At 42.1% G+C, this 12,666-nt stretch overlaps 1 protein-coding gene across 1 annotated transcript in view; it reads right to left on the bottom strand.

Annotated features, from left to right (window-relative positions):
• Nucleotides 1-12,398, bottom strand: part of LOC102916286 (uncharacterized) — a 76,233-nt gene extending 63,835 nt beyond the window's left edge. The window contains exons 1-2 of the mRNA XM_076562273.1: nt 12,239-12,398; nt 11,484-11,534 (exon numbers count right to left, since the gene is read on the bottom strand). Coding sequence (XP_076418388.1) covers nt 11,484-11,534; nt 12,239-12,398 — 211 coding nt within the window. The remainder of the gene's footprint in view (nt 1-11,483; nt 11,535-12,238) is intronic.
• Between the last annotated feature and the right edge of the window lie 268 nt (nt 12,399-12,666).

Here is a 12,666-nt window from a genome sequence, read left to right as displayed (position 1 = left end):
TTCTGTCTGTCTCTGTCTCTCTGTCTCATTCTGTCTGTCTCTGTCTGTCTCTCTGTCTGTCTCTCTCTGTCTCTCTGTCTGTTTCTTTCAGTCTGTCTGTGTCTCTGTCTGTCTCTCTGTCTGTCTCTGTCTCTCTGTCTCTCTCTCTGTCTCTGTCTGTCTCTCTCTCTCTCTCTCTCGGCTTTTTGAGACAGGGTTTCACTGTGTTGCCCTGACTGTCCTGGCAGATATCTTCCTGCCTCTGTCTCTGCCTCCAGAGTGCTGGGATTAAAGGTGTGCACTACCACTGCCCCAGGCTAAATCTTCTCATTAAGAGTTATAGGATATTTTCTTTCTGAAGCAGCCACCCTAATTCTAAGGTTCCACGCCAAAGGCACAATAAGACACAATGCACAAATACCAAAAGGCATAAATAAACATAAGGTCTTTCCTTGTAAAAATAAATAATAACAGAAGAAGACAAAAAATGTTATAGATGTTCACCAATGGGAGGGGAGTCACTGAATAATGCAAGATACATCCACATCCTATACTATAATGCAGGTACATAAGGCAGGATACATTTTCTCTACTGTATAAGTGATCTTCAGTGCATATTACTAAGTGAAGAAATTAAGATATGAGAAAATTACTAGAGAAGCTGCTATACAATACTGTGGCACTGGCTAGCTAAATACAGCCATTCAAATTTAAGATTAAATTCATATGAAATTAAAATTTCATCTTCCTATCATACTCATCATATTTCATGTATCCACATTTCATATATTCCGTGTCCAAAATTTGAAGAAACATAAATGTAAAGCAAAACAAATAAGATGTACGCTCAACTTGCCAGGGTCCTAGAGTAACAAGTTGTTTTGAAAAGGGGAATACTGCAAGAAAATTACATATTTACCTGAACCTTCTTGGCACACTAGTTTTTAACAAAGTTGGTGAGAAGTTTCTGTAATAGAAAAATCCTAAATAATAATACACAAATGTTTATAAAATTACAATGTCACCCCTTTACAAATGAAGATCTACCCAACATTCTTCCTTGTTTGCAAAACCTTTGGTGTGTAATCCGGATTAAAAATTTTATGATGACTTGGTCAGTCACTAACACTTGAGCCACGTAATCACCTTCAATGTCATCAGAAGACAGACAACTAGAATAGTGAGTTCTTAGTGAGACTGTAGGACTAAACATCACCACATTTGACCTATTTTTTTTTTTTTTGCCAAACTGAGTTTAGTGTAGCCTCTAAATTCAATGTGAATTTAAAAGGTATAAAAGTGACCCAAATAATATATGAAATACTAAGGGTGAAATCAAACTCCATAGGACAGAAGACAGAATCTTATGGCGGTTGCAAAATGAAAGACTTAATCAAGCATTATTTTGGGTGTGTCTTTGTGGAGGAAATTAAACTTGAATTTGTGAACTGAGCACAATAGCTTGCCTTCTCAGATTCACCACACCTAAACAACCGATGTCCTGACTAGAATTGACAGCTGAATTGACTGTTTGAATTGAGTGAGCTATCTTCCTTTGCTGGCTTCAGAACTGAATGAAAACCTGACATCTGAGCTGGAAATTCGAGCATTGGCTCTTCCAGTTCTTTGCCCTTGAGATTAAGCTGTAACTATTCTATAGGTTATCCTTTATTTATAGCATGAGTACCTAGTGGTTGTGTAAGCCTATATGGTATTACATCTATATGGTCCTCTTTGGATATTTTTCTCTTGAGAACATGGGCTAATAAACAGGGTAGAGGACACATGGTTGTTATACTTAAAAAGGGACTTAACACTTTAGAGATTTACCTATTAAAACTAATGGCAGCTGAGCACAATGGCACATGCCTTTAATGTCAGCATTCAGGAGGCTGCTCCAGGATGATCAGAAAATCAAGATAATCCTCAAACCCCTTCTCAAACAAAACGAGGGCTGGAGTTGTAGCTCAGTTGATAGAGTGCTTGCCTAGCAGTTGTGACACCCTGGATTCAATCCTCATCACTACATAAAACCAGTCTATCTGGTACATGCCTGTAATCCTAGCACTTAGGCTGTGGCGGCAGGAGAATATGATATTCAAGGCCACCCTCAACTAATTAGCAAATTCAAGATCAGCCTGGGATGCATGAGCCACCCCAATATATAAAATATGAGATACCAAAAACATCTGCACAAATAGATGGACTAGATGAATTGCACCAAGTGTTGGCAAGCATGTGGAATACATGGAGTTCTTGCCTGGAAATATGGACTAGAACAAGCATTCTTAAATCCTGCATGGCAGTATCTACTGATACAAGTATATACAAATTGTATGAGTCAGAAATGCCACTTTAGAAGGAAATCTAAACCACAGATGGGTTTTGGAAGTCTCTTTAGCTGGACACCAGGGGAACATACCAGCAGACAGACCCCTGATTCAATCTTGACCATGCTATGCTACCATACTTCCTAAGAGTGCTACAACAAGACAGCTCTGCCCTTTATAGCTTCTGCTGTCATCTATGATATCATGGAACCTGTCTATAATGTTAATAACTCTGCTTTTAGAAATTTACAGAGTGGCAAATGTGAACAATGTTGGCCTGTGAGGGTTGAAATTAAGAAGCAACCATATAGCTTTGGATTGTCCAGATGTGTGACCAGGAATTTTGTTATATATCACTGGAAATCTTTAAGAATGAATAATAGAGGCTGAGTATTATGGTTCATGTGTATAATTATATCACATGGGAAGCAGAGACAGACAAATCTCTGCTAGTTCAAAGCCAGCTTGGTCTACATAGTGAGTCCCATGACAACCAGAGCTACATAGTGAAACCCTGTCTCCCCAAAACAACCAAAAGTGAGTAAGAGCTAGAGAGAGAGAGCTTAGCAGTTAAGAGCACTTGTTGCTCTTCCAGAATTTGGTTTCTAGTACCCAAATGGGGTAGCTGACAACTGCCTGTAGCTTTATATCCAAGGAAACTGACACCCTCTTCTCTCCTCCATTAGTGTCCATACAAACATACACATGGGTAAAAATAAAACCAAATCTTAAAAGGAAGACAGAAAAATAGGTGTAGGTGCTATGATTGTTAAAATGCTTAGATGAGCATAGTGAACCCTAAGGACTCAGTTTAGAGATGGGAGTCTTCTCAGAAACGTCAATAATGTATTCATGGATCCACAGATTTGGGGTAACACCTGGGGCCCAGGATCCTGAGCATCACCCCAGTTTCTAATTCATAAGACACAAACCAATTTCAAATTGCTAAGAAAGACCTTCCAACCTTCTGGGATAGTTTGGTCCCCACCATGAGAGGTGTTCAGCTCTCAGTGTGGTCACCCACACCTGTACCTGCCTCCAGCACCTGGTGGTGGGACTCTGCCTTTACATCACACCATCTCAGCCTCCACTAAAAGGGCATTAAAAGGGGGAGATGTCATCAGGTTTCTGTGGCTACTGTGGTGCACATGATGTCCTACAAACTGAAACTGTCTCCACCCAGCCCACCCTTCTGTGACCTCTCATTCCCCTCAAAGCAAAACATCTTCACCCTCCAGTCCACCTAAGAGACCATCCTCACTAGGAAAGAGAAGGCCAGGATGCATGCAATTGACAGAGGTGTCCAATGTTAGTGACCACAGCAATGTGCTGTGTCAGGGAGGCTGCTGCCTTTAAATGTGGCTTTGGAGGAGTATTATCAGTTCAGAGACCTGAGGATACCTCCTCGTGATCTTTTAGGTGAGCTAGCCCTCCAAAGGCAGGAAGACACACAGTTTGCCATCTGGTGCAAAAGGACTAAGAGACTGTCCAAAATCACAAAATTGATTGATTCTGGAACAGCAGAACCTCACTGGTGTTTTGGGATGGCAGGCCTGAAATAATATGGAAATGTACAATCATTTCAAAAGTGCATTGGCTGATCCCAAGGAACTGTTATTTTCCATTCCACATGTTCTCTTCCATGGGAAGGTAAGTTTGTAACCAACACACATCTAGCCTCACTATACATCCATCTCTTCACCACGACAAAAACAACTTACATTACTGCAGAGGATGAAAGGAGAAACTCCCCAGGTCCTCTCCTTTCCCCCACACAGGCACCAAGGTGAGATTTTCACTTTAATAGGCAGTTGAGTAAATGTTTGAAAGTCTACACTCCACCATATACACTAACTAACACATTATCCATAGTCAAACTTATAACAATGCTCCAACCACCCTTCATGGAGTAAAGAACCACATATTACCCTATAGTAAGAGACCACAGTAAACAGAGGGATAGAAAGTTCATGGAAACTCCGTTGTCAATATTCACTTGTGCTCAACAAAACAGTAGCCATTGAATATCGCCCAGGATTCTTCTGTATGTTGACCAGGCACAGCTGGGTGTTGTGTATTCCACGTGGCATCTGTCAGTAGGGGATTCCAATCATCTGAAATATCCAGAGACTCCCCTCTCATAGGTGAACACTTGTGTGACACTATTCCTAGGGGACATTAGTAAATGTCTACTTACCCTGATTGGGAACCAATGATAGACCAAAGTAAAAGACACCCCCAAAGTCCAACTGGGTGCAACAATGAGTTTATTAGAGTTACAGGAGTGTGGGTGAGGGGTTACTTTCAGATGGAAGAACCACCCAGAGGCAGCTGTGTCCCTGAAAGCCCACCCCAGTATGGGCAAAGTCAACAAAATCTGGCAGCCTGGAGCTCAGTGAACAACTTGTTTATAACATGTCAGTGAGGGAAGCCCCTTGTGCATCTGGTCAGTTTTAAAGAGTTCCAGAGACTCCTGAATTGTTTACTTCTGAGTCTCAAGGAGCCTGTCTTTGGAATTTCCTGAGTCTTAACAAGCCCCCTTTAGAAATTCCTGGGTCTTAATGAGCTGGGGAGGAATTACTAAACAAAACCATCAGAGCTGGCATTTTCAGGGAGTGCAGCATCTACCACCGTTCTTTAGAACATTCTGGATCTGCCCCATATAGTCTGCTGTGTTTGCCAGATTGAACTCAACTCGATACAATTTCAGTTCTACAAAACAATTATTTTATTGGTTGTGGTATGGCATATTATTTTGCTTATCTGAAACTTGGATTCCGCTGGATATGAAGTATTTATATGGTACACCTGGCCACTCCAGGGACTCTCAAGAAAAAACTAAGAGAAGTGTCCAGTGGCAGGTCCATGGAAAACTAGTAGATCAGATTAGCAGTACAGACAAAACATTGTCATCTGTAATGGTAACAGTTGGTTTTATGTGTCAACTGGTAGAATCAAGGTAATACATTGATTCTGAGGCTGTCTGTGAAGATTTTTCTGGGAAAGATTAGTATTTGACTCAGGAGACAACTGAGTAAAGGAGATCTGCCTTCAACTGCGTGAATAGAAGCATCGAGCCAAGTGATTGGCCCAGGCAGAAGAAAAGCATGGAAGAACTGGGCCTTGGCACTCAACACTAGAGCTGAAGTGTTCTTATGGAATGGGCAATGCTGGCTGTACATGGCAAATGAAGGGTATCTGAGTCGCTACAGAGAAGACAGGCAGTTTATTCCAGAGAGGTTTGTACCTGGCTCGGCTAGTTCTCAGATAAGAAAGCTGACTCAGGACCTCCTTTCCCATTGCACAAACCAATCCAGAGCCCCTGCATGTACAAATTCAGTTTCTCTGTTTGACTCTTACACTGCTGGAATTTTTCTGCTCCAAACATAGTGGGGCCTGCTACCACATAACTCAGGGAAGTCCGTGAATTCCAGAGAGTACTGAAATTCTTCAGAGTGCTGGGTTCCAAGCCCACCTGTCACTTTGCAAGGGAGGAATAATGTAGGCTCCTGCCATGTTCTCCTCCTACTCTTTCTTATTCTCCTCTGCTGCTTCCTCTTGTGGAGGTGTGTGGAGAGAGAGGCTGCTCATCTTAGCAACTGTGAGGAACAGGCTCCTCTCATTGCAGTGGCCACCTCATCACTTACCCTCAGCATGCAGGAGCAGTAATGGAGGGCACATTGTGAAACAATGCCTCAGGGTCAGGGGTCCCGAAGGAAAGGCTCGGGGACAACTGGGAAAATGGTCCCCTCTGCCCTGAGCAGGGTGGACAGAGGAGTGGGGAGGGAGTGCTTCCTTAACAGCATGAAAATTACTTCATTTAAAAACCCCTGATTGCATGTATTTATTGTGTGGGTATGTGAGTGTGTTCCTTCCAGGGAATAAGCACAGGCCATCTTGCAGGAGTTGGTTCTTTTCTTCCACTAAGGTGGTTCCAGGCCGAAAACTGGTCAGGCTTGGCGGCAACCTTCTTTGCCTGGAGAGCCATCATGTGGGCCCAAGCATTAAACAGTCTTAACACTTCTGGTTGCATGCTCCAACCCACTGCCATAAAGGATTGCATGAGTTTTGCCAATTGTCCAAATTATGCATTTCATGAAATTTTAATATATGCTAATCTATATTCTTGTAGTGTTAGAAAGTTGAATTGCTTTTCATTTTCTCTCTCTAGTTTCCATATAAATTACACAGTTTACTTTTATGCCTCGAAACATGTCTTGGGGTAATTCTAGACTTCAAACTGTAGAAGGGAAAGCCTAACGACTAAGTTGTGTTTATGCTACATTCCACTTGAATGGAAAATGTGACCGAGGAAAACTCCATACGTCGCTGGAGGAGGAGAAATTCCACACATTCTCTATGTAGAAAACCTATGCAACATTGACAAAAAGTCAAATGTGGAACTTCCCCAGCTAATGCAGTCTCAGTCACTAAGGAGAGTCTCAGGCACATGTGCTTGAGAAAACATGCACAAGAATGGTCACTCAGCATAGCTACTCATATCAAAGCAGTCCCAGAGGACCTGACTCGAGAAACCTCAACATATTTTGCAGAATGAAAAGTTGCAGTCTGCATATTAGTCTATGGGTTCTTTGACAGCTACATCATGCCAACACTAGGTTGTTTGGCAGAATTCTCTAACCATCTCCAGATGTCAGGATCCCAAGGGCACTGATCTCTCTGAGTGCTCTGAGTGGGTGGATCCCAGCGCCTCCCTTTGCTGCCCCAACCTTGCCTATAGGCAAACAGGGCAGTTGCCTTGTAGTCAATGCAATTCATATTTTGATCACCAGATGGCGCCTGACTCTAATTTCAAAATGCTAGTTTTTCACCATAAAAGGTGTATTATGAATAGGAGCAAAAATACTCCTCAAAAAAGGTAACAAATAATAAGTACCAACTTACCTTGATTCTCTTTGTATATTATACAGGACAGAGTGAAAGTATACACACACACGCGCGCACACACATACACACACACACACACACACACACACACACACTTCATCTATGTCATCAATTTACTTTTGTGCATTAGGATTTTGCTGTGTGCAGGGATCATCAGTCCAACCCATATCTACATGTCCCACAATTCCTTTTTCCCTCTATTGATCTGCTTAAGTGGATGCCCATAGAAACGACACAGAGAGACTGCCTTCCATGCATGTCTGGCCCATACTTGCCTCTCTTCTAGAATCCAAATTGTAATTGAAAATGGTACCGTTGAACCAGAAAAAAAATACTGCCTTGGGGAACCAAGGAATCTTGTGACCGATACTTCCCACAGTGCTAGCTGTCAGGCCCCAACCTGCTCCTGACTGTATCTCACTTACAAAGAGGCGGGGAGGATAAACCTGTGTGGTGTCCGTCTTGGATGTTATCCTGGGTGGGGAGTAGATTCTTTTCTGATCCTGCTTTCCATTTGATAGTACAGGGTAACATGTTTCCACACTTAACTTTAAGTATGGATGATCTAGAAGAAAGCAATTTTTGTTTAGGGGAACATTTGAGGTAAGCTCAAGCATGTGACTCCCCTTTCTCACACTGTGGGACTAGAGCCAGATCCACAGGACATGGAGGGAAGAAAAACCACCTCTTGAAAGACAAAGAAAGACAGGGCAGAGAATCTTGTCTGAGCATGTAACTTCCCCGCTTTTATGAAATGCTCACCACGGGTTCTCACATAGCAGTCACCTCCTCTCAGCTTTTCTCTCGGATAGTCTATGAGCAAACAGACACTCATCTTCATCGCTGGAGGGAATGACACATGTTCTTAAGCCCTATGGAGAGGAATGGACGCTAGTTAATAAAATGACACAAGCATGTATTCTTGGGACCAATAATCTTTCTTCTAAAGTTCCATCCCGAAGAAACAGAGAAGGTGACACCAAGCCTTTCTAGAAGAACAATATGTAACACCAAAGGAGTAGAACTATGAACCATGTCTGTCAGGAAGGAAAAACTGACGATCTAAGATGTCCCTTTCACTCAAATTACTGTGTACGCATGGGGTTGGGCAAGTAAAGTCGTACACATCTGTAATGCCAACCCACTGATGGAAAACACAAGAGAATAATCATTTTGAGGCTAGCCTGAGCTACATAGTGTGTTAAAGTTTTACCCAAGCTGTATACTGGGATCTTAAAACAAACCAACAAAAAAAGTTTTCAAAAAAGGCAACAGGAAGTCCAACATTATAGTTCTACAGAGTGATTTCTAGGACATACTGTGAAGAGAAAACACAAGGTGAAGAAAAATGGGGCTAATATTTTCTGTCTAATATTTTCATCACAAGTTACATGTGGCAAATGGAAGTTAACAAATTATATAAACCTACGGGCTAGAAAAAAAGGGAAAAAAAGAAAAAAACAAATTATATAAACCTATTTAATATGAATAAAGTTAGCACTTTAACAAACAAAATTTAATCATAGTTATAAATTTCGTCATTAGAGCTCCTCAAATTTCAGCTGCCCAACAGCCACAGACAGCTAGGGCTTCCTGGGCAGGGAAGGGCAGATGTGGAACATTTTCATCAGGTCAGAAAGTTACATTACACACTGACAGTACAGGCCTTTTGTTGTGAGTGGGAGAATTGATAAAATATGCTTGTTTGTGCTATGAAACAGTGGATGGTTAAAACACCACCCAACTAAAGAAAATGCCCTCCCATAAGAGTGCCAAGGAATAAACCAGGACAGATGCTGATAACATTTACTCTCCTGAAGACATTCATAAGTACTCATCCCAGGTACTGAATCAAATCAACTACTTAGCACTGAACATCTCTATTGTTCAGATTGATTACACTAAAAAACATTGCCCACTCAAAAGAGTCCTTAGAAAAGATGGCTGATTCCAGATTTGGGGCCATGAGTGCAACAGTTAAGTGTACACTGAACTATCACATCAGGAAGAATTTTGAAAAGACCCAGAAGCCTGTGGTCTCCGCGGAGTTATTCAAACATTAAGAAAATTAAAACCATGCTGTTCACAGGAAAATGGAGATCATCAATGACTGAATCAAGACAGACTCATGATATAAATATTGAATACTGACTCTTTATAGATTGAGTTAAAGAGCGACATGATAGGAGTAATCAAACCTACTATTTTATATATACACATGGAGTTTAATTGGAGTTACCTGCCAGAAGGGATAATTTAATAAGCCGTGGATTATTAAATAAAACCCTAGTGCCAAGTGTGGGATATTCCTTCTAGCTGTTAGTCAGAGCTTTTCCTGTGGTCCCCCAAACAATACAGGTCATTGTCATTGCTCTTGATCCCAATTGCTTAAGATACCACACACTTTGGACACAGGGTCTGGAGAAATCTAGTTGACACTGTCCAAGAAGCTTCCTTCCTACTGCCTAGTTTTCATATTACCAGATACTATCAGGCTATTGAGGAGAGGAAAGGCATCAATATTCTTATCCCTCTGTGATCTACAATAATGGACTGCAGGGTAGGATATACCCATGCGTAAGATAGTGGCATGAATACCACAGAGGTAACCAAATCACTTTATGATTGAATTTATAGGCCAAATCCTCAGGAGGAAACATTTGCCTAGTACTCTAAATCTGATCAAGATCCCATGGTTGGGGTGTTCACAGGACCCAGAGGTGAAACTATTACAACAACAACAACAACAATAGTTACTACTACTACTACTACTACTACTACTACTACTACTTTGGTAAGTGGACACAGTATGAAACTCTCCTAAGTTCTTATCTCTATATAAATATATATTAGTACAGCTTACAGACTTCATCAGAAGTTCTTCTTATAGTGAACTGTGGTTAACACAGAAACTCAAAATTGGCCAAAGTATGGAGGGTAATTGTCTATGGAATGTTCAGCCACAAATGGAACATCTGTATCACAGCATTTCCCGAGGGTCAGGAACAATCACACAATGGTGGTTTGAAAGATTCTAAGATCCAGATATTGGGGAGTATTGGAGTGAAACAGTATTTTCTTCACACGACAAGACTAATTTCTCCTAAAAGGGAATAATGTTCCTCGCAGATTTCATAGGTTATCAAATAAGAGGCATTAGGTGTGGGATACATCCCCTATTCTTGTTGGTCAGGGGTGTCCAGGAGAACCAAAAAAAAAAAAAAAAAAAACCAGCCTGTCACACAGTTGTAGTTTCCCAAAGAAAACCTGCACAAGATCAATCCAGTCAACCTTCTAACATGGAAGGGGGCCTCACGAACACCCCACCCCTAACTGAGTACCTATTGGCAGTGCATGGCTCCTAGGGGAGGGAGAATCAGGTTCTTTAAGGGCATGGCTCCTGCTAGATCAACCACACTCCAGGGGAAGGCCCCACACCCAGGAAATATAGGCAGCACAAATTGGAGTCAGTAGGTTATTTTTAAAACTAAGAACATGAAGTTGAGAGGGGTTAGAGATTGTAGGTCCTTGTGGGGGATGTGAGGGGATGGATATGATATCAGTACATTGTATAAAATTCTGAAAGGATTAAGAGAAGCTGGGTGTGGTGGTACATGCATCCCAGTATGCAGGAGTTCATGACCAGCTTCATCAACTACACAGAGATTTTAAAGCAAGCTGAGCTACATAAGAGCCTGTATCAAAAATGAAGAACTAAGTGAATAAATTAGTTGATTAATTAGATAATTTAAAGACTCAGAAGAGGAACTGTTAGGAAATTAGAACGGGACAAGTAATAGTAGCTTAAAACTCATGAACTAGTGCTCAATCCTAAGATCATAGAAGCAGCAAGGAATAGAAGCAGAACAAGTCTGTTATTCATGTGCCTAGTGTTTGTGTCCCATCTAAATTAACATGGTGAAAGTGATAGTACTTAGAGGTGGTATTTAGATAAACCATGGTGGTATTTAGAGATGGGGCTTGGGGATGAATTGTGTTGTAAGGATGGAGTTGTCATGAATGGGTTAGTGTCCTGGGAAGACTTGATCATTTGTGTCTTCTGAGTGCACATACAAAGAAAGGACATGTGTGACCATAACCAAGAAGTTTTCCACCAACAACACGGCCATTTTGGTACTTTGATCCCAGACTTTCAGTATCCACTCACATAAGAAACAAATGATGCTTAGGTTAGTGACAATTTGTTGCAGCATCCAGACTGACCATGACACAGTGTAATACTATCAGAAATAAAGAACAACGCACCTGAAGTACTGCTGCTAAAAGTTCTAAATTGCATAGAGCTTCCGACATTAGCTGCCAAGAGACCGGAAACAGGAAAGACTGAAGGTTCAGCACAGAAGGGATTGGGAAGAGGCTCAGCAAATAGTGGTACCTGCTGCCAAGCCTGACTATCCGAGTTTGAACCCCGGAAACTCCATGATAGAAGGGGATCCAACGTCTGCAAGCTGTTCCCTGACCTCCACATACGTGTTGTGCCATGAACACTCCCATAATAACAATGATAAATACACGAAAGGCAATAAAACTCTTTTTTTTTCAAAAACACTTTATAAAAGAACAACAGACCAGGGATGCAGTTAGCAAAACAGAGATTCAAGTGCAAACACTTTAAGTGAACAAATAGAAAAATATCTTAAAAGAAATAAGCTTGTTCATATTTTTAAAAAGTGTGCATATTCAGAGTGAATTAAATCAAACAAACCTTAAAACAGCTGAACTTTAGACCATCATAATCGGAGAGAGAGCCAGAGTCCCAGCCCATTGCCACATGGCCCAGGCTGGACAGGTGCCACTATGAGGAGCAAGCATGTGGTGGAGAGATCAGAGAGAAAGAGAAGCCGAGTGTTTACTGTGCTGTGGAGAGAGGAGAACTGGAGCCATGTTGGCAATGAGGAACAGACTAATGCATGGGATGTCCACTCTGTGCTGCCACAAAGTGCTATGCCGGGGTTCGTGCCACAGTTGGGGTCTGTGTTGATGTCTGTTGCCTGTGTTACCACCAAGGGCCGTGAGGATTTCCATGATCTGGGCTGCTGCTACCAAGGCCATATTGATATCTGAGGACCATGCTGTTGCCAGGGCCATACTAATCTGAGTGGCCTGTGCTGCCACTTGAGACCTTGGTGACACCAAGGCCCTGCTGTGGCCGAGGGCCATATCTGGGTCTGTGGTCCTTCTGCAGTCATCCAGGGTCTGTATTGATGTCCGTGGCCTGTATTACTGTGAAAAGCCAAGTGGATGCCTGTGGTCTGGGCTGCCACCTGAAGTCATGTTGATGTTCAAGGGTGGTGCTGAGCTGGCCACGCCCCTTGTCAGTAGCTGGACAGTTGGTCCTGCCTCTCGCCAACTGCCACACGTTGGCACTGGTATGGTGCATGGGGGGGGGGGAGCTGGCCCCACCCCTCTCTGCACCTAAACCCCTAGA

This window comes from Peromyscus maniculatus, chromosome X (assembly GCF_049852395.1).
Source record: "Peromyscus maniculatus bairdii isolate BWxNUB_F1_BW_parent chromosome X, HU_Pman_BW_mat_3.1, whole genome shotgun sequence".
Taxonomy (NCBI): domain Eukaryota; kingdom Metazoa; phylum Chordata; class Mammalia; order Rodentia; family Cricetidae; genus Peromyscus; species Peromyscus maniculatus.
The sequence above is the reverse complement of the archived record's forward strand: the minus strand, read 5'-3'. Positions and strand labels throughout refer to the sequence as shown.